Genomic DNA, 26,328 nt, shown 5'->3' with positions numbered 1-26,328 from the left:
CAATAAAGAAGAATGAAAAAAAGCGCGGTCAAGAATAGTGCAGGAAGCAGGAAGAGAAAAAAAAGAGGGGGCACGACTAAAACCAAAACAAAACCGATCACACTCCTCAATTGCTTGTTTATTGTTGCCATGTTCTTATTATTAAAATTGTTTATAGCATATAAAATTTAAATTTCATTAATATATGTATTATTAAGTATACATATAAAGAAAATATAATTAAAAAAAGTAAATAAATTAATAATTATTATAAATTAAAAGAGTAAATATATTTAAAAAAAAAAGTAAATAAAAATGTATTAATAAAATATGTATGTAAAAAGAAAATTGGCATCGTCGCATCTCATTTTCGCTAGCTCGTCGAAAACTCAAAAAGTCTGCGAGCCAGCGACTGAAAAAGCTACGGTCACATCTTCGCTTGCTTAACTCAGCCTACGCATACATATGCAGAACGAGAACACAGCGACACGATCTGTGGCAGACTGAATTATTTTCGATGCGTAGCGACAGTGCTGCGAGCGAACGTTTTTCGCTCTCGCTGCGACCGCTCTCTGGGGTTCTACGCTGTTCGGCTTTTGCCGAAGTTCTCTGGGGTTCCAGACTCAGGCTAGCATTTGTAATCAAAAAAACTTGAGTTTGACGCATCTATGTATTCTATGGTTAGTGCTTTTAGTTTGTCTTGTTGATTTAGTTATTCGGGCGCCTCCTTTGCTTGCTGCGGCTGTCATTAGTGCCATGGATACAACAATAATAAGGAAAGTTGCCCAGATTTCCTCTGTTTCATTCTCTGTCTTTTTCTTTAGTGTCCTTGTTTTTGTCCCTAATTCCCTTTGGTTTCTTTAAACCAACTGAAGCATCTTAGTAAAAAGGTTATTAATTTAACTTTAAATAGTTGTTCTTACGTACACTGAGGCTTCTCTTGTCAGGTTGACTACGAACATTCCTCTTACTCAGCTAAAATTTTCCTTACTTTAAGCGTATATTGAGAACTAGAACTAGAAAATCTTTCATAATTAACCTTCACTTACAAAATCGATCCGATACGAGGTTAAAGAATAAAATTGGCATCAAAAATCTTGTGGCGCCAGTCTAAATAATATTTCAATTATCCTGCCTATCAGGAAAGTCATGTAAGATACCATGTAATTCTAGAGTATAAAAGAACATAAACAGTTAGCTGGCTATCTCTGTTATCTCTCCAACAGAGTTTCGACTTAAATTGCCCAAACGATAACAATGATTTACCATGAAAACTTTCAATATTATAGAAAGAATTTCACTTCCCTGTGGCCTATCAAACTCCAAATATTGTGGCATCATAATAATTAGTTGCCCAACAGCCACAAAAACTGACCACAAACTGTCATTAGGCAAAACTTGACCAACAAACAAATTTTTATGTCAACTCGACAGAAACCACCACACACAGTTAGAGGACGACAGGGCGAAAGGAATCCAAAGTATGTGAGACATTATCGTAATCATAATCATAAATATGAACTACAATGAAACTTCATGTATCGAACAACCAGAATAACACATTTTATGTTGAGTTCAGCAGAAAAAAACTGTAGCTAAATGAGGGCGTGGCCGACTCCAAGATTATGACATACTCGTGTCTAAGAATTTTTACGATGACAACGAAAAGAAGAGATAAAACTTGTCAAAAAAAAAAGACGAAGAAAAGAAATAAACAAAGTTCTTGAACAAATTTGTTGTCCTTTGGTAAACACCTTGTGGGTCAAGTGGCACTTGGCTAAATTGAATTGAACAATTTTTGGCAGCTTCTTAAGGTCCTCTTTACTGAGTCATCAAAGATCTTGAGAAATAAATGCCATCAGGCAGCAGGCAAATTAGTTTGAGAAACGAAAATTTGATAAACTGCTTGTCTACTTTATGGCGTAAAATTGAAATTTAAATACTTTAAACTAAAATCAAACTTATTTATTTTCCTGCTTTAAAATGTAATTTTCCTTTCCTCGAACGACTCTTGCCTCTCTTCCTCGCCCTCGCCCCACACACAACCAATTGAAGTTTTAATGCTTTTTGGAAAATCATTAGAGAAAAACATTTCGCATGCAAATTGCTTTTTGCTCTAAATTCTAATTTTCTAAATATTTCCTTTTCTCCACTTTGAAGTGTCGCCTTTGCCAACCAGAATGCTAATGCTATTGATGATGATGATGATGATGATGCTGCTGATGATGATAATGATGATGACGATGTTTATGTTGATGGTAGTGCTAGAAGAGGCGTGGCATTTTATTGCCCAACGATTATAGTCGCTTCATTGAAATTACAAAATTACTTTAAATTGGGCAAAAGGCAAAATTTCGATTAGAATCGAAATTGAGTCAAGCGAAAATTTGCCCATAAACTAACTAGAATTGAGAAAAAGTTGCACAACGTAAACAAATATCAATGGTAAATGTAAATAATCGAAGTTCGTTCAATTATGAAAGCTGATTACAAGTTAAATGTTAAAATCTCAAAACATTTCCAATAAATAGAAATATTAAACAAATTTATTTGTCTTAAATTACATTTATTTCTAAGAAATTTGTTAAACTTTTGTTTAGTTATTGATGTCTGTGATTAAATGTTCCAATTAGAACACATGACAAAAACGTTTATTGATTAATTTTTGTACAAGTACTTAGAAAAAAACATAATTACTATATTTAATTTTGCCAAGTAATTGCTTTTTGTATGTTCTCAAATACTTTTTCTATGTATGTACAATTTTTGTGAAAGTTTCTGTTCCCTTTTGGATTTGACTTCTCCATTACATTCTCAATGGCTCTTAAGAACTTTTGTGTAACAATAAATTTTTTGCCAAACAACTTGAAAGTCGCTTTTGCAATTTTCTGTTTCTGTTTCTAACGAATTTCTCAATTCAACTGCCACTTGCGAAGAGAAACAAATGAAAACTGAAAAAAAGTTGCTTTTACTTTGGCCATTGTTAAAGAATGAAAACAATAGAAGGAATAAAGAGTTATAATTTCATTAAAAAATACACACAAAAGTGAAATCCTCAAAAAAAAAAAATAAACCAAGGGTAAATGTTTGCATTGTCCTTTGTTGGAAAAATCAATTATGTGAATCTTTTGTAAAATATTCAATAGGCAACGATTTGTTGGAGGGGTGATTAAAATTCGTTAGAATTCTATGACCTTAAATTACTCGAAATTATTGAGTAAATGTGAAATGTGGTATACTCGGAAATCAGTTGACAAATCAAACAAACAGAACCGCATTCTATCTGGCAATACATTTGTTGTTAACAGGAGCGGTTATTGATTAGGCGAAGTTAACAAATAAAACTTGCTAAAAAATGCTTTCAAACAAAAGAGTTTTTTTGTGACAAGAAAATTAGACATCAATTTTATTTGAGATGTGAAGTTTTAAATTAAGTGAAAATAACAAAAAAAAAGTCTTCTATTTTGGAAAAATCTTTATCTCTTCTTTCTTTTCTTTGTCTCTGTTTTACATATTTTATGTATTTGTGAATTCCAAATTTAAAAATAAATAAAACTGCCTTTTAATTTGATAACGAAATACACCACATAAAAGAAATAATAAGTACTTTTTGTAGATAATGAGTTTATATTGTTTTTTAAAATTTGTTTGAAATTTCCTAATAACAAACAAAAACGCTAAAAATATCATAATAAAAGTTAAGACCGTACAAACACTCTTAAGTTTAAAAAGGTTAAGAAAAGGAGTTGGAGGACTATACATATATCTATCTATCGAATTCAGAAAGATTTAACCACTTCTAAGACGAAAGTTAATGTATGTAATACATTTTTATTAGTATAAAAAGCAAGTGAATCTTAAAATTTTTATAAAATTGGTTAGAATTTTGAAAATGAAAATTTCTTACCCACTATTTCAGTTTTAAAAAAAAATACTTAAGGTCAAAATTTAACTCATTTATAAAGAAAGTATAGAAGTAGAATAGTGTCACAAATTATTTCAGAAAGCTCCAAATGATAGGCAAGCGTTAATTTGACTAAAATTTATGACTCACAGACACAAAATTCCCCTTGTCCGTGCTATTACACATCGAAAAAATATATTGAAATATATTAAACACTTTTGCTTAATACCATAGCAAGTCATATTTCTAACTATACGTACGAAAAATACACTTAGTAGCATGGTAAAACAATCCATGAAAGAGTACTTAATCTTCGTTGTGTTAAATCGGCAGTCATTTTTTCGATGGCTGTCTCATTAGCCACTCACCTAATACAGCCCTGTCCACAAATGTATTGAAAGCTTTGTTAGTTAGTCATCATTTTATGGCAACTATGATATTTTTGAAAAGGCTGAAAATATTTTATACCAAACCGGAACTCAGATGGCAACAAAAGAAAAATTTTTTCAAGCGATTGTGCATAAATTTTGTATTGACAATATTTAGAACGAACTTTTTGAAGTGTGCGTTCAGCTAATCGATAAGAATGCCAAATGTTTTCTAGGTATTCAAATTGAAGTCGAAGACCCACAACGTTGAATAACTGCAAAAAAAAAAGAGAAAAAATCGCTAAAAACGCAGCAACTTGTAACTGTTTAATTGGCCATACCAGAAAGCCGGTTTTAAGCCGTCAAAAGACAACAGGCGAAAATCAAAAACTCAATAACAGGTGCTGAGAGCATTGAAAGTGAAATTTTTCGATGAGATAAAAAGATGTTTCTGGGCCAAGTGTGTGTGCGCGCATTACCTCACACTCTATCATCATGTCGGTAGGTACTTCATGTCAAGTTCACAGGAGTCGAAGCAGCAAGTGGAAACAAAAAAGGCAAACCAAAACGTCTGGCAAAGCAGCTGAAAATACCAAAAGGCAAGCTGTGGATTGGTTTTCAAATATTTCTTGTTTTCAACAACATATAAACCCGAGACGAGGCTGAAAACGGTTTAGTTCCTCGCCGTAAACAAAACTAGTCACAACAGCGTCGAGCTTATACGAAGCCTTCAAGCAAGCAACGCGGTGAACCAGTTCAGAGTGAAAAACAAAAAAGAAATAGTGTGAGACAGAGAGTGAGAGAGGCCAACCGGGTGCCCCAAGTGTTCGATTCATTGTCACCTCGCATACCAAGCAGCGAAACAAATAGTTTAACAAAATGCCGCGAATAATTGCTCTAATATTACTTTTAACGATCGCAGCGCTGTCAACAGCAGCACCCAGCATAACCACTGAAAACCCAGTGACAACTACCGCGAATTCGACTCTAGAAGATGAGATTAATCTCTCCTCGATGCCAACAGTGGAAACTGAAACATTTACCATTGAGATCGATCCGAATGTTGTATTTACCACCGATCCGGAGGGTTTGGCTTTCACAGAATTCACTGAAAGTGCCATGGACACAACAGAAGAACCGCTGCCAGAGTCGGTTTTGCAGCAATTGGAACGAGAGCGAGTCGAGCTGAAGCGAGAAGAAGAAGGAGAAACCACCATCGATCCTAGGGTCATAGCCACAACTATTAGGAATTATGTGACCATTAATCGCAGCACATCAGACAAACCACTGCTAACGACCACTGAAAAGTTAATAGAGACATCAACTGAAAAGTTAATAGAGACAACAACGGTGACTGAAGAACCACAAGTGGAAACCACCACTGAAAGTATAGAAACCACAACCTCTGGAAAATCGCTTAAGAACTACTTTGCCAGTGCTAATATTGCCGATGGAAGTATCATATCGGAAGAAGAAGAACGTGGTACTGAACCACCACTTTTTGAGGATCTGTCAGCTTTGTTGAGCGAAAACGAATTGGAGGAAACGCACCATCTAACTGAAAATAAAGCCCAAATAGTGGATGCTTATCAAATGTTGAATAGTGTATGGCAAAGTCCAGTCGAAAGCACCACCAGTGAAGCAGCTGACACTACACCCTTAAGCACTAGCACCACTGAAACCCAACCAACTTTACCCACCACAATTAAAGAAGATCCGGATACAACTACAGCAGTTCCAGATGCTCCCACAACCACCACCTTGACAGCTGAACAAAATCTTATTGAAGCTGCCACCACTAGGCCCGAAGAAGTTCATATTGACTCCACAGTGGATACTAAAATCTTTCCAACCACCCATTATCCTGAGAATGACATCTTTACTACACTCGAGCCGGAAATCTCTACCAGGAGCAGCACTGCCAACTATCCTGCTAGTTTTAGCTACACCACATTAACGCCCGAAACTACTCCAAGTCCAAGCACCACTATTCCGGAAACTACTTCCAATCCCATAAGCTATACCACATTGGCGAGCGAAACCACTTCCAATCCCATTAGCTATACTACTTTGGCGAGGGAAAGTACATCAAGTAGCAGCACCACTACAACGTTAGCACCAGAAACGACTCTCAGCACCACTACAACAACGGAGGCACCAATTTTAGTAAGCGAACAACTATTGCTTAACAATGAAAGAACCACAACATCAACTAGCAGCACCAGCACCACCACAACCACTACCAGCACCACAGAGACACCTACAACAACTACAACTACTACAACCACACCACGCCCCATACAAACACGTGCACCGCGCATTGAACGCATTTTCAACTCCGATGGCGTGGAGGTTCTCTATGGCTATTCATCGGTGGTTCGTACCAATCGATTAAATTAAAGATCATAGATCGAAGATCGTTGAACGTCTGACAAGGGTGACAACAGCAAAAAAAATGTGGCCTTGTCAAGGTCAACTTGCCATAAAAAAAATAAAATAAAATGGAGTGTGAGCGATTAGGCAATATTTTGTTCAAATTCTAAACAAGTTTACTATGAAATATTAACTTAAAATATAAAAAATATTTCCATGTGATAAACCAAATAAAATAAACCAACAAAAAAAAAATCGAAAAATATTTAAAGAAATGGTGCAAAAAAAAAACAATAAATGAATAAATAAAAAATGTATATGAAATATTAAAAGAAATGATACGATTTTATAATTTATAAATAAAACATGAATTTACAAATAAAACAAACAACTAAAAACACTTTCTGTGGCTCTTTCTGTGTGTCTATGTGTGTGTGTGTGTTTAAATTTTTGCAAAGAGATTTACGCAAATCCCACAAACAAAACAAAATGCATAAAAAATGGAAAAATATGTGGTGATTTTTCTCTTTCTCTCTCTCGCTTTCAGCCAACTATGACATAATATTGATTCAAAGAAATATTTCACCATGAAACTTGGATGCACTTCAATGAAATGAAGTGACATGGATTTTGAGTTTGGTCAAGCAAAATAAACAAAATGGCAAAATGATATAAAGTACATTGGAATTTTAGATATTTGAATGACATTTCACAAAAACCAAACGTTATTTAAATCGCTTGTTGAATTAACAATTTCTTTTTATCAAAGATATATAATCCAGTGCAAGTTGTTTATGGGAGTCAGCAGTTGTTTCCTTTGAAAACATTATCCCTCAGAAATTGGTTCATAGAAAGAGCAGGAGTTATTTTACCATAAACAATTTTATTTGTTATATGATTCGAGTCTCTTTATTGTATAAACCTTACGATAATACGATGCTTCTATACCCAAGCCAGAGATATAACAATCTTTTATCAGTTATTTAGCAATAAATTAATCAATATTTGCATCAAAAATTAAAAGTGTAAACAATTTATATTTAGCTTAAGATTGCATTATTTATCTATCAAGAATCTGTCACTCGAATAGCTTTCTTCGTAGAAAGAACTGCGTTAGGGTAATCCATTTTTTTTTTGTTGTTCATTGTCATCATTGTAGTTTTATATTCTTTTTTTGTTTTACAAATTAATTATCTTAATAGACTGATTAATTCCACTAGCGTTTTACATTGTTTTACATCTATTGTGTCTTTAATAGACTGTGAGTAACGAATTTTAAGTGGACAACTGATAATCTTGATGATCTTGACGACGTACTTTACAGTTTTTGTGAAAGATATTAGCATTTGAAAATTGGAAAATCATGGTCCCACCTCCTGGAAGACCAATTTGTTTTCTCATTTTTGGTAACATTTCTAATTGTTGCAGATCCTTTCTCATCCTTTCATATTAATATCTTAAAAGAGTATTACAACTTCGGCATGATATAGTTATGAGGCACATTTAATGCATATTTGCACTCTTGTTAGTCTCTTCAGTGCTCTTCTAATGAATCATATTATTGTTGGTACCCACATTGAAGCTTTAACCAAAACCAAAACCCAAGCCCGAAGTCGAACCACTCCTGCACCAAAAAGTAGCAGCAGCCCACAAAACAACTTTTAGAGCTGCTGCTGCTGCTGCTGTCTGCTGCCCACCTGCGCGTAAAGGTAAAAACCGGCACGAAAAGTAGTCGTCATACATTTTTGGGCATTTTTGTACGAATCGTAGACAAAACTCACTGTGTTCCGGCATGGCAGGGGCACGTGGATAGATATATAGATGGATGGATAGATGTTGACTGGGTATGGACAAACTTTGAATCTTGTTTAAGTGACCAATCAGTTTTGTGTTTGTTTCTGTGACGATTATTCATTGATCAATTTGGCTTAAAGGTTTTTTTTTCTCGTTAACCATTTGGCTATGATTATCACGTTTGCCTCACTTTTTCATTTTGAGGGTTTTTTTCTTTGGGCTTGGTCATAAAAAAAAAACCGATCGCATATTTAATTTCCATTTGAACTTGACAAACAAAAGGCGCTAAAATGCATGTTCAATGCGGGTTCAGTTTAAAACGAATGTGAATTGAATTGAAGGTTTTTCGCAGTCGACTTGTGCAAAATCAAATAGTTGAGTAGTTATTCATACCGAAATGTTGAAAGAGATGGGACGAACAAATTTCTAAACCAGAAAACGGCATACCAAGACACTTTGTAGACCTAAGAAAAATTATGAAATTTCCAAATGTTCAAAATTAAAATGAATTAGAAATTGTTAATACAAAGATCCTAAAATGTAAATTCTGCGAAAACAGATCAAAGATGCTGATTTCTTAAGACAATAATCTGTGTGAAAATTTCGGAAAATAATATAAGAGTTATCATAAACAAAATCCAAAAGCGCAAGCTAACTTAGGCAGAATAGTTTTTGAATATTTACAAATTTTTGCAGATTTTTTTTTTCTGGCCAATAGTTTTTATTAAAACTATTGAATATAAGTATATCGATGTTAATAAATCTTTATCTAAAAGACAGTAAATCAATAAAGGAGACAAACAAATTCAATTCTAATTAAAATATACCCACAATATCTTGATATTGCTTGAATAACATTGGTATAAAAGTTTGTATAATCTAGAAAAATCAAATCCACAAGTATTTCATAAAAAACATAACTTCAAATATATTTTGAGTATGAGTTTCATCTGTTGCTAGTTCGAATATTTAACAAAATTTTTGTGGAAATTCGATCTCATAAAGGGCATACAAATTTTCAAGCCTAAAAGTATGCACAAAAAGTTTCGCCATTTAAATCAAACTTTGGACTATCACTTTATATTGATCAACCAGTTTAGCAAATTTCTAATAATTTCAACAGATGGGCAATGAAAAAAAAAAAGTGCAAAAAAAAGTCACACGTCCGTTTCGTTTTCTTATTATTTTTTTTATGCCTGCTAATATATGCTAAACAAAATCGGTCATCAATAGATTTGTATATGGGGTATATACACAAACAGACTATAATCTGTATTAATTTGTTAATAAACTACACGACAGAACCAGTTGACTAGGTTCAAAAAAGTATCGCTGGCCTGGTATAAAAGCAGCTGCGCTTCTTGTCGAGATCAACACACTTTATCATGAAGTTCTTTGTGCTATTCGTCGTGGTGATCTTTGCTCTTTTGGCCTCCGTTCAGGCTAGACCAAACCCGCATGGCGGTGGCGGCGGCGGTGGCAGTTTCGGTGGCGGTGGCTCTGCATCTGCCACTGCCAATGCCAGTGCCAATGCTAAAGGTAATGGCGGTAATGCTAGTGCTGTTGCCAACGCGAACGCCAATGCTCAATCAGGCGGAGGTGGTGGCGGTCATGGAGGACCTGGAGGCAATTTCGGAGGTCCTGGAGGCAACTTCGGACACGGCCATGGAGGACCAGGTGGCAATCGTGGATAAAGAATACTGAAGTTACTCATTTCGCAAAAAGGGGCGTGTGTGCGCGTCTAACTCTGACCGGCCTCCATCATCAGCAGAAAAAGAAACCTCATTTGGTTAATAGACACAAACATCATTTGAATAAAAGATTTGATTTTCGTTTTAAACAAAAGATTGTTTTACATATTGTTTATTTAGTTGCGTTTATGAATAATTTAAAAGAAAAAAATACTGTTATGACGTCAATGGCATTAACTAACTTAGCCTAAAAGTGGGCTAGATTACACACAATTTAAAGGAAAAATCTCTACTCTAGTACTATTAGTAGAAGTGTGCCGTCTTCAAAAATTCAAAAAAAAAACATAAATAAAGCTATTTTTTAATTTGCTATGCATTGAACTATGTATGATGATTATGATGTCTGATAAAAGCAAATACTTAATATAAATCTGATACCTTTCGACCTAATCGATTATGAGAGACAAGTTTTTTTTTCGATATATGTATATTGCTCTTTCTTGTGAACGTATTATATCAATAAGATACATTTTGAAAGTTAAAAACTTACTTAACTTACTTTTGGTTAGGAAAAACGTACCTGAAAGGGACATTTAACGACAAAGATGATAAAAGTTAACAACGACCCACTATCAAATTAAATTGATTACAGCAAAATATCTGTAAATCGGTAAAAAGATAAAAGTTTTATCATTCTATGGATTAATTGATATTAATGCTAAAGGCAGCAGTGATCTCCTACTTTTGGAGAACTTACTCCAATGGAGAAATTCTGGGAAATTGCAAATGAGACTTGGAATGTCTGTTTTGAAGTCAAACTCAACTATAAAAAAAAAATGTTACCCAAAAAGTTACTCTGTACGTTACTGTGTCTGAGAGAGACTATACTTGGATAAATAGCCAATAATCCAGCCACGAGATTTATCAAAATCAGTGTATATTATCGAAATATAGTAATGAACTTCGAAATTAGAAATAAGAATTATGTGTGTTTGGGAGACAATGTTGTAAGAGGTAAAATAGTTTATTATCTTCTTGGTTTAATAATGCAATCTCAATGGATTTTTATTATCCGCTTTGAAAATACTCGTCTTTTCGCTGCGAGCATTTCAGATACGAAGAACGTATCACAGTTGTCTCTTTTAAATGTCATCGCTATCACAGCGTTGATATGGATAATTATATAAGTAGACAAGGGGATTTATATGTAGCCTACTACAAGGTTTGCTTTACTTCAGATTACTCAGTCCAGAAAAAAAGTAATTCAATTCTTGTCATCCTACAAATAGCTAATCTAATTGAAAACTGAAACCCTATGTAATTCTTTATAAGGGAGCAAAAATCATCGATTTCATATAAAACTCAAATAAATTATCATTGTTCATTATTATAAATTATTTTTCGGACTTATTTCATAGCTTGATGATATTTTTAATAACATTTGTGTTAATTGTCCACCTGTTTTTGTCACAAACAAAGTAAACCCCAACAAACATGTTCCAATTCGCATATCAATTGCAATATAAAATCTCGAAATTTATGTCATTTTAACTGTATTTAAAACAATAATATAATTACCTCAAACCGAAATTAAAAAACCTGCCTCAATTGGATCATAAACAAATTTTTGGAAACCAGTTGCACATGGCTCTTGCAAATGAGTATAAAAGCCATGAACAGAAGCATCTGTAGATCAGAACAAAAATAATCAATAACAACAATCATGAAGTTCCTCGTGTTAGGAGTGATTCTCTTATGGGCTTTCCTTGGTGCCCAAGCAATCCCACGTCCAGGCGGATTTGGTGGTCCCGGAGGCTATGGAGGTGGTTTAACCTCTTCTAACGCCAATGCAAACGCAAATTCAAATTCAGGTGGATTTGGAGGTGGTTCTGCTGCTGCTAGCGCCCAAGCCTCTGCCAATAGTGGTGGTTATGGTCCTGGAGGATATGGCGGTGGTGGTTTTGGACCTGGAGGATATGGCGGTGGTGGTTTTGGACCTGGAGGATATGGCGGTGGTGGTTATGGTCCTGGAGGATATGGCGGTGGTGGTTTTGGTCCTGGTGGTGGTCACGGTCATGGTCATCATCGCCATGGTTAATGTAAAATGGCCGGTAAAATGTTTTAGCCGATACACGAACAATAAATCAAAATTTTGAATAAAATGGATATATCAAACACTGAGAAATGTGTTTATTTTTCAAAAATTTAAGGTAGAAGGTAAGATGTGTGAAAACAGAAAGCAGTGCCAAAAGGAAGAACAGTAAGAACAGCTTAAAAATTAGGGGCCGACTTTTGATTTCAAAACGTGTGGACTAGGAGACAGTTAGAGCATAAAGGGCTTTCCAGCTTTAAGCTTTCCAGTTATATAATTATATCATTGAAATAATTACCGATTTGCAAGACTTGGTTCTAAGGGAATTGTTTAAAAAAATGGTCAAAAAGGTTGGGACGGACTTTCACGAGGAGCATTTAGGTATTCCTAAAATGGGACACTTTATCCATTTCGTTAGTTATTAGAAGATTTCGCATTCAAAGGGTGGTTGATAAACTCTCTTTCTTTTATTATAAATGCACCAAGGTTTGTTAAGTTTCTACCATTTCTATTTTTGGGAAAGTAGACATTTTCAGATTGCACTTTAGCAAGGAGCGGCTTTTTAGGAGATACTTTTACTAAGTTGAATCTGGGGTATCCGATGTAGGGCAGAGATCGATTTCAGAGGGTAAAAGTTTACTTATCACAGTAACTTTTAATCTATTTAAATCGCAAACCCAGCATTACCAATATCTTAAGTCCGTTGGACTAAGCGTTAACTCATACATATAATTGGAAATAATGAAAAATAAAGTTCCATCCTAGCTAACACTACAAAATATTTTCGATATTTAATTTGATTAGGCGTCATAAAACATTTCACCGGTTACCATTTGTGTTAGGAAAATGAAAGGTCTGCAAAGTGAAATAGGAACACACGACAAAATAATGTGTACACTTACTCTTAAAGTAAGTCAATAGGAAAAAACGTGGAAGTGTATAAGATCGATTGTTTCGTTTAGCTAGAGATGATAATAATAAAATGATTAATCGATAAATGTATATTTTGGTGTAGCATTCGCAATATATCGAAAAAAGGCCAATCAAAACGCATGAGATTCACCATTTCTTTTGGATAGTAAAATTTCGGCACAGCAAAACCTTATGCACCATCTCCCAAACAGATGTCGCCAGTGGGAATCAAGCGTAATTTAACAATTTGCTACTTTGTTTCATATTTACCTTTTTTTCCTAATGAAACCTGCTTTGATCCACTACAAGTTTCATGTTTTCTCTGTGTTAAAACGTTTTGCATAATTTGTGACTATCAAAAAACTTTACGAAAACAAAATTAAGACAATTGAAACGATATTCAGCCCAAATAATTTGTTTCTTTAAAGATGGGCTCCAAGAGTAAATTAGAATTAAATGCAGTCTTTGGTAAATGAGTTTAATAAATGGCAAATTTAAGGAACTGAACAACAAAAATGTGGGTTCTCGGATTCCAGGATCGTGTGTGAATTTAGTTTTCGTCTGAACGGATAATCTATAATTGCTAGTTGAAAACTATAAACTATATTAATAAAGTTACTAAAAATAGAAACCAAATCAAAGTACAATAGTACTTAGTTAGTTAGTACAAAGTACAAGTTACAATTTATGTAACTACAAATGTTAGTCATTGCTCAATAAGGAGAATACAGGAATTAAATTAGTTTCAAATTCCGTTAAGGTAATTCGAATTCTTCTGCAAATCAAATTAACAAGCGATTCCAAATGTTTAAGCGCATGAAAACGAAATTCTGATAGTGTAAAATTTCTCTATAACTCAGTTTCTACACTCTGTCGGGAATATAATAAATAAATATAACTGGCTGAAGTTAAATTAGGAACCGATTCGTTCATTCAAAACTCTTTCCATTAACGAGTTTTTACATAATCGGATATGCCGCTGTCTAGTCGAAATGAATAGAGAATTAATAATGAAATTCATTTTTGTTTTGTGGTGATTTGTTCAAGTGATGTGCAAACCAATTAAAAATAATGGAAAATAATCACAAAACAAAACTGAGCCAAGAAGAAGAAGAAGCGAAAAAAGACGTCCATATTTTGAATTATTTATAATCTATTTTTATATTAGGAAATAAAGTAACATCACATTGGAATATGAATGGCTTCGAATCAAGGTCACAAGGTTTTTGAAAGGTCCTTATCGGCCAAATCCACCGCCTCCGAATCCTGGGCCGCCACCGAATCCACCGCCACCTGGACCGCCTCCGAATCCACCGCCTCCGAAACCACCACCTCCGAATCCACCGCCACCAGGACCGCCTCCGAAACCACCGCCTGGACCGCCTCCAAATCCACCGCCACCAGGACCGCCTCCGAATCCACCGCCACCCGGACCACCTCCGAATCCACCGCCTCCAAATCCACCGCCTGGACGGCCTCCGAAACCACCGCCGAACTGTGGCATGGCCGTGGCTACGGACAGGACGAACGTTAATGCTATCAGGATCTTCATTTTAAGAAGTGTTTCTCAGTTGAGTGAACTTACGGAACTTAAAATGATTAGCCCTGGCTGACCGCTTTTATAGCAAATCGAATCGAGACAAAAGACAAAAAAAGTATTCTAAATCGTTTACAAAAATAGTCAAAGTAGATGTTGATCCATAAAGTATAGTTAGACACGTGGTCGAGTCGTGATAGATTTCGAATATCAGACCGGTTCATGTCTCTTTCTCTTTCAAGCTCTCTTTCCGACTTGATACACAAACGGCTATCAAATTATTCCTCTCCAATCCATTCAGTGAATAAGTGCGAATATATTCATATGCTTATTCAAGAGTAAGCAACAACTGGTGAAACGAACTAATAACCAGAGGGCCGGGGCTAACTTTGACCGCGTCAAAGTTTGTATACCCTTGCAAGTTTTTTGAGTAAAAGGTCTAATATTTGCGAAAGAGCAGCTTAGGAAATAACGAAGTTATTGATCAAAGTCACTGTTCACCACCGATTGTTCCTATGGGAGCTATATGATATAGTCGCCCGATCTTAATCAAATTTGGCACAGTCATAAATAGTTATGCTAAACTGAGAAATATAAATTTTTATGACAATTGCTTCAAAAGTAACGAAGTAATTGACAAAAGTCACTGTTTTCGAAAGATCGTTCCTATGGGAGCTATATGATATAGTCACCCGATCTTGATCAAATTTGTCATAGTCGTTTATATGTGTAATTAACTCACCAATATTAAATTTCACGACAATAGCTCAAAAAATAACGAAGTTATTAAGAAAAGTCACTGTTCGTGACTTTGGCGTTTGTATGGGAGCTATATGATATAGTGATCCGATCCGGCTGAATCCGAGATATACAACGCCTGCAGTATATACAAGCCTACATGCAAAATTTCAGCTCTGTAGCTCCAACGGTCTATGAGGAGTTTGCGTTGATCCAGACGGACGGACGGACGGACGGACGGACGGACGGACGGACGGACGGACGGACGGACGGACATGGCTATTTGAACTCGTCTCGTCGTGCTGATCAAGAATATATATACTTTATATGGTCGGAGATGCTTCCTTCTATGCGTTGCACACTTCTGACCAAAATTAATATACCCTTTTTGCAAGGGTATAAAAATGCGAGTAGAATAAATCAAATGAATGTCCAAATTGTTTGACAATTATGATTCAAGAAATTGAAGTAGGCTTGAGCGACTAATAAGCAAATAAAAGTTTTATTTGATTACTTTTCTCTTGATTATTGATCCCAGTTATTATACATTTTAGTTTTTTTCAGAATGAAAGGTTATTTTTGCTGTTTTAAATACTTATTTGCATGGAATTAAAATTTTTGGTGATAGTTTTATCCAAAATATGAATTTTACATATCAGAACTGGTTGTCTTCTATGTTCTGGTAATAACCAGATGAGTCTCATTTTATGTTCGTTTGGTTGGCATAAAGAATATTTGGAACAGTAACGTAAATTTCTCACATATTAAGTGTGAATATTTGTCGATATTCGAGTTCTCGGCTATATACTAAATTTAAAAGCACAGTTAGAACCATCTGAAAGAAAATGCTTTACCTGTGCAATGGCAAACCAATATTTTGCAATTTTTCACAAGTGACATAGGGAAACATTGAATCAATACAATAGAACAATAATTGGAGTGTTTTTTTACATTTTATTTTAATTTTTAATAATCTACAAAATAATTAAATTACTAAAAATAGTTGGAAGAATTTTCTATTTGCCGAAAGATTCAGCATTTGCATTGGCATTAGCGTTAGCGTTAGCGCCACCGAAGCCATTGCTCTCGGCATTAGCGTTGGCATTAGCATTGGCATTGCCACCACCGAATCCATTACCCTTGGCAACGGCATTGGCATTAGCATTGGCATTGGACTCGCCACCGAATCCTCCTTGACCGTTGAATCCTCCTTGTCCTCCTGGACCACCGAATCCTCCTGGACCACCGAATCCGCCTTCACCGCCGAATCCTGGACCACCTGGACGACCGCCTTGATTGAAACCTCCAGGACCACCTCGGTTAGGTCCTCCAAATCCGCCACCGTTACCTCCAAATCCGCCGGGACCTCCGAATCCGCCACCGTTACCTCCAAATCCAGGACCGCCGAAGTTGCCTTGGCCTTCACTTTCAGCATTAGCATTGGCGTTGGCGTTCACGTTGCCACCAAACTGTGGAGCCGCTGAGGCCACAGCCAGGATAATAGCCAGACAAACAAAGATCTTCATGACGATTTCTGCCGCTTCTAATCAAGTGAATAGACAAACTTAACTCTTAAACGCCGGTCCCCACGGCTTTTATACCCACAAAAATTCTACTCGATTCAACGAAAGACACAACAAATTAGCATATAAACGATACCCGAAAAAAAAACTATACAAAATGTTAATATGATTATCATCTTCATTATGATCATCTTTATTATCATTGGCGCTAAGCCAGACGTTGTAGATGTCCAAGTTATAATAAAATGCATTTAGATGTGAGGAAAGTTTTTGCACAATTAATTTTTGGCTAGATCTGGCAGACACATGCCATGATATCGTGGTGGTTTTCTAACCGAAATACAAAAAAAAAAACAAACAAACAAAAACCAGTTTCCCATATACCGATATGAATAATTCTTTTCCAACTGATGATAATCATAGAGATGAGACATCAAATTTTTGTTCGAGTACTTTTTCTTACTGCATTTGGCAAACATTGATTGGGTATATCAGCTATCAATGTAACCAAATGTTCAGTAATCAACTTTATGTTCAATTCGTTTTCTAAAGAATCAGTGGGTGTTTTTCATTATCACACCTAAAAGAATAAAATTGCCATTGAATGGTAATGGAGAAATGGAATTTTTGAATTATGGATTTTTAGGAAAAATTTCACTTTAATGATCTCTAAAATCAAAATTAAACACAATTTGACTTAAACACATATATTCTCTATTTAATCATTTTGGTTAAGAAACTGCCAAAGGAAATTTTTATAAAGGTTTACAGGGTCTACAAAAATTGCACATCAATTGTCCTATATGCAAAGCATTAACTAGTCAACGTGGTAAATATATTTAAACAATTTTTTATTGCAATTATCTATTTGATGGTTGAATAAACAAAACAAATGTTTACTCTCGGTTTACTTATGGACAAGGAAGCATTTTTTGGGAAAACAGGTCTTTTAATTATTAAGGGATTTTTGTTTTGCTTTTGCCGATTTTTGTTTATTACTAATAATAATTTATTATTAAAATGTTACATCGAACTTGTTGAACCAGTTTTCATTTCAGCGGTGATTGGCCTAGAACCTGCACAAGCCTCTAGAATATTAACATTAATTTTATGGTCTTGCGTTCTATCATTTCGTTCTTTATTTTTCATATATTGCCTAACGGTTTATTATGATTATTTTTTTTTGAAAACAAAGGTTATTTTTATCTGGTCAAAAAGAAATCTTTCTGGCCTTATAAGTGTTATAATATATATATTCTTGAGCAGCATTAAGCCATTAAATTTTTTGTATTATTTGTATTTTATGTTTATCTTTATTTAGTGTCCATACACTTTCAAAACAGGAAAAGGAAGAAAGGCAATATTCAGAGTTACGGACTATTTTATATCGATAAATTACAAGCTTAGTACAATCGATATAACTAGGGATAATAAATAATACAGGGCAGCATACAGAAACATATGGTATTTTCAACACTTTTTATTGCACACAGGTCGATTTTAGTTTAAAGATTGGGCATAAGTCGGCGACAATATGTATATAGATAATGGATAATGGAATTCGATACTCACATATTAGTTCTACGCTAGGAGGAGTTTAAAATGATATATGTACACTAACGAAAGCCCAGACAGACTGAATGACAAATGGTCGAAAATAACTATTCAAACTTCTATTGTCGTGCTTATTAAGTGTATATGATTTCTTTCTCAATCCTCCACTGGGTACTTTTAGATAAAGGGTGTCACCTAGTCGACATCCTAAATAAATTTATATATTTTTTAAATATTTACTTAATTAATGAATTGAAAACAAAGCAAATATGTACTCCGCAACTCGCTTATAGACAAGGAAGTATGTATATTTTAGAAAACACATATTAATAAGGGTTTTTTTTCATCTCTTGTTTATTACTAAGATATTACATTGAACTTGTTGAACTAGTTTGCATTTGATTGTTGATTGGCCTGGAACCCGCACAAGCCCCTAGAAAATTAACACAAATTTGACTGAAGTAAACTCTTCCGTCTATCATTTTGTAGTTTACTCTTCCATTTTTTGCTTAACGGTTTTATATATTTATTTATGTTTCTGTTTTTTTCTTTTTTTTTAAATTTGCAATGTAAATTAATATGAAGAAGTTCCAGAGTGTAAAATGGATATGAATATATTATTGGAATCTGATGACGTGAGTAAAACGGAGTTGACTTTTAAAATCATTGAACAAACTGTGGGCACAAAAAGCTGATTGCTACGAAAGTGAGATCGATCATTGTGGTTCGATTGTATCGATTTTTGTGGTTCGCTAAAAGAAGTAGTACTACCAAAATGATCTAGTTTTTATCGGAATGAATTGCATCCAAACTGAATGGTATAGTTGTCTTCAAAATACTAATACATATGCTGAAAACCTCTGTAGTGATGTGGAGACCTACTAAATCTACAATTCTGTTGTTCTCGAGTTCAAACCCCGAAGTAGGTGGAGTTTCCCCCTGATGAAGCAATACTAAAAGATAGTTCCGCCGGGGATAATGGAAACGATTGCGGATAACTAATAATTTTTTTTTTCTGTAGTGAGGAATGGGTCGTAAGTAAGGATCTTTTGAAACTATTTTAACGCTGCTAAACTAAAGAAAATGTAATCTTATATTTATTTCCATCAGTAGTTATATTTTATGCATTATAATTAAAGTACCTAATGAAGCAGACCATACAAAATGATTAAGTCCTTTTCGGTTAATCAGATACATATGTAGGTTAAAACAAACCAATAAAAATAAGTATTTATAAGGAATTTTTGGAAATTAAGGATCACCTTAATGCTTTTATAAAATTCTTCTATATTTAGGAAAGAAAAAACAGCGAAATTAAATTCTTAAATTTTTCTTGTATTTTATTCACAGTCATTTACTTATAAATTATTTCACTATATTGACTTAACCGAAACGTCCACCGCCGGAAGCGCTTGAGGAGGAACTTGCTGAGGCTGAGGAACCACCGCCGCCGCGTCCACCACCGCCAGCTGCCGATGCACTTGATGAAGCCGAGGCTGATGAAGAACCACCGCCGCCACCTCCGAAACCTGGACCGCCGCCAAAGCCTCCTCCTCGGTTTCCACCGAATCCGCCGCCAAAGCCTGGACCGCCTCCAAAACCTGGACCGCCTCCAAAGCCGGGACCGCCTCCAAAGCCTGGACGGCCTCCAAAGCCGGGACCGCCTCCAAAGCCGGGACCGCCTCCAAAGCCTGGACGGCCTCCAAAGCCACCTCCGAATCCAGGACCTCCAAATCCAGGACCGCCTCCAAATCCGCCAGGTCCTCGGTTTCCACCTCCAAAGCCAGGACCGCCAAAACCGCCAGGTCTACCGCCAAAGCCTCCGCCACCAAATCCTTGAGCCTGTGCATTTGCATTTGCATTTGCATTTGCGTTACCACCTCCAAATTGTGGGGCGGCTGATGTCACCGCCACCAAAAATATTGCCAATACAAATAGTTTCATGTTAACACTTCAAGTTGAAATCACGAACTTAATAATTTCAGGCGACGAGTGTCGCCTTTTATAGTTGCAATCGGTTTGGGAGATACTCTCTTTCTCTCGGTGTGTCCCAAAACGGGGAAGTCACCGCACCGAATTAGCCACAACAAGAGAAACAACAAACACATGTGAAAAATCTATCAAATTAATAATATCAATAGCTTGGCCCATTAACAAGTTAATATTAAAGGGAAAAAAGGTGCCGTAGCGGTGCGGGGTGTATACCTCGTACACTAAACGTCAAACATTGGGATTTCGGTCTCGCACTATTGAGTGTAATGACGATTAACCGGTTTGTTGATATGATTCCGTAGACCAAAACACAAAAAAATCACCATAGACGTGCCCCTTCTCTCCGAATAGAGATGAGAGAAAAGATGGTGCCGACGACTAATAAGAGATTAGAACCAAATTATTGTGCAAACAATGATTAATAATATCAGAGTTTGCTTTTCAACAATAATAATTATTATGTTCATTATATATTCATATACTTAGACGACACAAAAATAAAAGTAAATCAATTTTAATCGAAAATGTAAGGTTTTCGGTTAAAAACTAGGTAAAACAAATTAAAATTTTTGTAAACTTGTGTTGTCATACAAACCTCTGAATTTTATTTCAGATGATTACGGAATTAATTTGGTGTAATAAGCCAAGAAAATTAAATTGGTTAAGGTATTCGTCTGTGATTAGTTTGACAATTGAAATTAAATAATTCACAATTCTATATCGATACTAAAAATTGTATCCCGAATTAAAGAAAATTAATAAATTTGACTAAAAACATATTCTGTAAGTAGTTTATTTAGTTTAGAAATTAGAAATCCAAGCAGTACCTATTAAATTTTGCGAAATAATCTCTCTTGTTATCATTTATGGCATCGTCTTTCAAAATTATTTTAAATATTTAAAATTGTTGAGTTTTCCATTTACCAAAATTTTAACTTTAATTTAGTTAAAAAGTAGAACCAGTAAAATAATGTTTTACAGAAAATTCAGAATAGAATTCAATTCTAAAATGTTTTTTTTTATTAAAATTATAACCAATTAGGTACTGGAACTTGTTCACCCAATTATTGGCATTGAAATCTTTTCTACTTGTTTATTGTCTAGAGAAAAAAATCACCTGAATGTAAATAAAAGAAAATAATAAATTAGCATGCATAATTTAACCGGATTTAATTATGTTAAAACTTCTGTTTTTCTACTTTTTGTTTGCTTTGCCCATCTCTTGAGCGCCATTTCGCAGTTTTACTTTTTTATTTATTTGTTTTGGGCTCTTTATTAGTGCAAAACGTGTATTTTTGGAATAACAACAACAATAATAAAAGAAAATGTAAATTATACTAATTAGTTATAATCGAAATATTCAAAACAGATTTGAATTTTAAATGATATCAAAATGATATATGTATGTATTGTTTGTGCCTCTTGTGAAATTATAACCATCGTCATCAACGAAATGAAAATGTAGAGTACAAAGTTCTGGAATAATCAATGGGGAATACTCCCATCAAGAAGGTGCCAAAGAATTTATGATATTTTTACTGACTAAATAATAAAAAATTTGTAGAATCTGTTATTTCCTACCTCAATATAAAAAACTTTGAACTTTCCGTCATCTTTTAAAATAGTTTTTTCCTTATGATGTTAGCATATAGCTGTTTGATTTCCTCATAGTTTACTATAGTTCTAAAGTTTGTTGTAACTGTATCTTTTTGATAAGACTTTTGTCTTTGAATCTTAATTATCATTATATTTATGGTTTGGGTGTTCAGGAATATCTGTATGTAGAATGTTTTGATCTAAGCTCTCAAGAATGAGCAAACATTTTGGAATTTTCAACTTCTATGATCTCTAACTATTCGTTTTTATAATGGTTATCGAAATATTTTTCTGAAAGTTATTAGGTAAGCAGCATACCGTGCGTATACGTTATTTGTGGCTAAAAAGCAGTTTCATCAAATAGATTTGGGAGTGAAATTATAGAAAAAGTATCCTAATACGATTGGATGGTTTTTGTAAGATTTCACTCCACTTCCATTGAGTTTAACAAATTTGTTGGTGCTTATTTAAATGCTTATTGTTGTAGCTAAAAACTATCATTCAGATATTTAGATATATATTTATAATATACATTGTATATGTACCAAATATAGTTGAAAGTGTGCAAAAATATTTTTATGATATGCCTCTGCTATATATGCAAACACTTAACGACTTTATTTTTTTATATCATTGTTTTGTTCATCTCTCGATCTTTCTTAAACGTGTTTGTATCACACACAATATCATCAGACTTGATTTTTTTTATAATTTAGATTAACATTAAAATTTACAACTTAAGCAACTAAAATCGAAATATTTCTTTTTGATTTCAGCCATAGAAAAATCCACCGCCATTCGCTGCAGCGCTAGCTGAAGCTGACGAAGAGGCAGCACCACCGCCACCAGCAGCTGCTGCCGCTGCACTAGATGAAGCTGACGCGCCGCCACCACCGCCTCCTCCAGCAGCAGCTGCGGACGAAGCACTTGACGATGCAGCTCCACCTCCAAAGCCGCCGCCGCGGCCACGTCCACCGCCGAATCCACGATGACGATGACCACCTCCATAGCCGCCTCCGAGGCCTGGGCCACCTCCAAATCCGCCAGGACCACCGTAGTAACCAGGGCCGCCAAAACCGCCAGGGCCACCAAATCCAGGTCTGCCGAATCCACCGGGACCGCCACCATAGTAGCCACCGGGTCCACCTCCATAGTAGGCTCCAGGGCCGCCAAATCCACCCCCAAATCCAGGGCCGCCAAATCCAAACTGAGGTCGTGCCCAGGCACCCAGCAGTAATAGGGCTAAACTACAAATTGCTAACAAAGTCTTCATTGTCAATAACAAAACTGAACTGATGTGCGAATCGAGTGATGCCAAAAGTATTTATACCAAAAGCAAAAAATAAAAAATGAAATATATTTGAAGGCTTACCGGTTCTTTCTCTCTTTTTTTTTGTTGTTGTTTAAAGTGCTTTTATTTCCAATTATCAAGCATTTGAGAGGCTTGAATTTTTGGTAGTCTCTGTGATTCCCCTCCCTCTTTTAATTCATACTTGCTTGACATATACCCAGGAGCGGTCCAAAACTGCGGAGGTTCAATGACCGAGAGTCGCGTGCAGTAAGTAAAAGTGACAAGAATTATGGCAAATCGTTTCTATAAAATATAAGTTTGAATTTTAAGATAAATATAATTGGATAATTGTAGGAATATATACTTTTTCCGTCTATGTTTTTTGAATCATTGATGAACCGCTCCTGCCCATAAATCTAAAAATATCTCATCACCCAGTCAAGAACTATGTTTACCTCTCATATTATGTTAACAACTATTGATATATTTACAAAAACTTTACTCAACAGTTTCTTCCCTTCCTGATCTGCGTAATTCCCAGATGCTGATGATGATGATCATATCTCAGATCACATATTCTAATCATCTGACAAGTTCAACTTGAAGAGTTTATTCGCCTCTTTTTCGTTTCTTTTTGAAGCCGCACACAAAACGAAATAAACAAATGACGAAGAAAAAAGCGGTTTTGATGGCGCTGTTTGAGAGTTTGATCTAATATAGTATATATCGTGTATATATATAGGAGACAAAGATAAATGGGATGTTTATTTTTTTTCTGTTTTGGCACATGTGTAAAATGTCATCTTGGCCAGTTGAACCATCTAAATGATGAGACTTTAAACAATTATGATAAATGATATTGAATACATTTAAATACGAGAGGCAGCTTATGAGTTTTGTAAAAGATTTACAATTTATTAACAATTCATTGGTTTTTAAGGTGAGAAACAGAGAAGAAAATTATAAATTATTTGTTTATCTAATTTTAAGATGCTACTTTTCAATTTGGAAATACTTTTCAAACTAAACTATCTTTTGCAGCTTTTCCAGTATGCAAACTACATTCAAATAATCTTTTAAGTATAATCAACTTCTTGTCGTCTATTAATTTTGAATTTAATGGACATACTTAAAGATCAAAGAATTATTCGAAATGTTTGGAATACATAAATTACTTCCATTTATTTATCTGCAGCATGATCCTGCCGTAAAAATACAAAGACCTGAAATGATGTAATGATTTCTTCATAAACTATGCTTGAAATTCGTATGCAGTCGTTTGTTTTAATATAAAAAAAATAGCTCCCTTACAACTTATATTTACGAAACACCTTGTTTCAAAATACTAGATTTTTATACAAACAGAAGATCTGAAGGAATACTTATTTACTTCGGATTTTGAAACGGCTTTGTGAGTTTAATTAACCATTTCATTCTCTGGTTGCATTTGTTGGCCCAAAGCAAATGACAAATTAGGATTTTAGAAAGAATTCTAAGAAACTTTTACCAAGAAATATGGTGTCTTAGATAAACTCCTTGCCCCTATTGCGAGGGATCAAGTTTTTCAGATTTTGGTCCTTTAGCTACTCTAAAGGGATTATAGGATTATACTTTCATAGAGTATAATTATGAAAGATATAGATTATAGAATCAGAAATTAGTCAAAAATAATTTGAAAATGTATTATTATTGTTTTAAAATACCTTCAATACAAAAATATACAAACTTATCGATGTACTTATCTGTCTTCTCACTTTATCTTTATTTCTCAAGATCCTACTAACTGCAAAAGCATCTTCAAACAAAGAGTTTTTAAGTATTGACAAGGTTAATATTACTCGATGTCATAACAGGTCAGTGACTGTAAGTTTTTTGAAGAGACTATGGAATGACTTCAGTTTTCAAACTTTACATTCGACTTCCGATTTGTTAAGTTCTCGAAATATATGTAATTTCAATTGAAATATGTATGAAGTAGCTGTTGAAATATGAAGAATAGAATATTAATTGATGCTTTTCAATTTTATCTGCCTATAATTAGAAAATCTCAGTTTAAAAGAGAATCATTTCTGATAGTCCTACCTAATTGTCAGCATCGAGTCGTTTTATATTAACTGTTTTTTGCTTTCAATATAATTATATAAGGTCCTAAGCAAAAGCAGCCGCCTCGGGCCTTACACAATTAATATAAACATAAAAATAAAGTAAGAAAAGAAAACGATGCTCAACATTAAGTTTTTGGCAAACAAAATAAAAATAAATAAAAAAAAATTCAACCGGTTTTATTTCAATAATTATGTGAATTTTTATAAGCCGGCTTTTTGCATAAATAAATTGAAGTTTGGGGGCAGAGAAATTAATTTATTTATCATTGAAATGTGATTTTTTTGTACATTTCGGACATCATTATCTAATTTCCAATGGACTTCCCCTTTGTGAGTAAATAAAAAAAATTATATTGGAAAAAGTCAGCGGAAATCTGTGAAAAATAAAACCAATTTTCACCGCTAACCGTGACGTTTGGGAAAACCCCTCTGAGATGTGATGAGTTGTCTAATGTGTGATCTTTGGCTCAGATTTGTGTGACGACATTGAAACTGGTTTTACCAGTTTCTTTTGTTGTTTAGAATGATTTGTGTTTGGCTGCTTGGCTTTTATTTTGCCGTATATACTATATATTTTTATTAATATTATTATTTGGTGATGTTTTGTTGTTTTATTGTTGTTTCTCATTAACAATTGAGCATTAAACATTTTGATTATATACACTCGAAATGTATGTGTGTGTGTGTGTGTGTGTGTGTGTGTGTGTTTGACGGGGAATTTTGTTTGGGTGATTTTTATTTTCTTCTTTAATATGATCTAATGATCGAGGTAAATAGTTAGCAAAATTTTGTATATTTCGGAGGGGAAGAGTGAAAGGTATACTGAGAGATGTCAATTCGCACCTCTCTCTGAATTTTACTCAAAGAGTTGTCATTGTC

The 26,328-nt window shown here is 34.5% G+C and overlaps 5 protein-coding genes across 6 annotated transcripts; 2 read left to right on the top strand and 3 right to left on the bottom strand.

The window, feature by feature from the left end:
* Positions 1-5,130: 5,130 nt before the first annotated feature.
* LOC6642410 (mucin-5AC) lies at positions 5,131-6,651 on the top strand. The gene has a single exon (XM_002065521.4). The coding sequence runs from the start codon at positions 5,131-5,133 to the stop codon at positions 6,649-6,651; it is 1,521 nt and encodes a 506-aa protein (XP_002065557.1).
* A 3,152-nt stretch (positions 6,652-9,803) lies between these two features.
* Positions 9,804-10,112, top strand: LOC124460210 (glycine-rich cell wall structural protein 1.0). Its single transcript, XM_047010640.1, has one exon. It carries the CDS (start codon positions 9,804-9,806, stop codon positions 10,110-10,112), a length of 309 nt encoding a protein of 102 aa, XP_046866596.1.
* Positions 10,113-14,350: 4,238 nt separating this feature from the next.
* LOC124460209 (glycine-rich protein 5-like) lies at positions 14,351-14,682 on the bottom strand. Its single transcript, XM_047010639.1, has one exon. The coding sequence runs from the start codon at positions 14,663-14,665 to the stop codon at positions 14,351-14,353; it is 315 nt and encodes a 104-aa protein (XP_046866595.1). The 5' UTR covers positions 14,666-14,682.
* Positions 14,683-16,404: 1,722 nt separating this feature from the next.
* LOC6642643 (glycine-rich protein DOT1) lies at positions 16,405-16,914 on the bottom strand. Its single transcript, XM_047010638.1, has one exon. The coding sequence runs from the start codon at positions 16,912-16,914 to the stop codon at positions 16,405-16,407; it is 510 nt and encodes a 169-aa protein (XP_046866594.1).
* A 2,865-nt stretch (positions 16,915-19,779) lies between these two features.
* LOC111518580 (acanthoscurrin-1-like) lies at positions 19,780-20,431 on the bottom strand. Of its 2 annotated transcripts, XM_023175845.2 has the most exons (2): positions 20,166-20,431; positions 19,780-20,111 (listed from the first exon to the last, which is right to left on the bottom strand). In XM_023175845.2, the coding sequence occupies exons 1-2, from the start codon at positions 20,407-20,409 to the stop codon at positions 19,849-19,851; spliced, it is 507 nt and encodes a 168-aa protein (XP_023031613.1). In that variant the 5' UTR covers positions 20,410-20,431; the 3' UTR covers positions 19,780-19,848. The 2 variants fall into 2 exon arrangements, with proteins under 2 accessions (XP_023031613.1, XP_023031612.1); XM_023175844.2 differs by having other exon boundaries at positions 19,780-20,429.
* Between the last annotated feature and the right edge of the window lie 5,897 nt (positions 20,432-26,328).

This window comes from Drosophila willistoni, assembly GCF_018902025.1.
Source record: "Drosophila willistoni isolate 14030-0811.24 chromosome 2R unlocalized genomic scaffold, UCI_dwil_1.1 Seg167, whole genome shotgun sequence".
NCBI lineage: Eukaryota > Metazoa > Arthropoda > Insecta > Diptera > Drosophilidae > Drosophila > Drosophila willistoni.
The sequence above is the reverse complement of the archived record's forward strand: the minus strand, read 5'-3'. Positions and strand labels throughout refer to the sequence as shown.

What these genes read in the sequence shown, in the direction of transcription:
- LOC6642410 (XM_002065521.4), top strand. Translation starts at nt 5,131, where the DNA reads ATGCCGCGAATAATTGCTCTAATATTACTTTTAACGATCGCAGCGCTG.
- LOC124460210 (XM_047010640.1), top strand. Translation starts at nt 9,804, where the DNA reads ATGAAGTTCTTTGTGCTATTCGTCGTGGTGATCTTTGCTCTTTTGGCC.
- LOC124460209 (XM_047010639.1), bottom strand. Translation starts at nt 14,665, where the DNA reads ATGAAGATCCTGATAGCATTAACGTTCGTCCTGTCCGTAGCCACGGCC.
- LOC6642643 (XM_047010638.1), bottom strand. Translation starts at nt 16,914, where the DNA reads ATGAAGATCTTTGTTTGTCTGGCTATTATCCTGGCTGTGGCCTCAGCG.
- LOC111518580 (XM_023175844.2), bottom strand. Translation starts at nt 20,409, where the DNA reads ATGAAACTATTTGTATTGGCAATATTTTTGGTGGCGGTGACATCAGCC.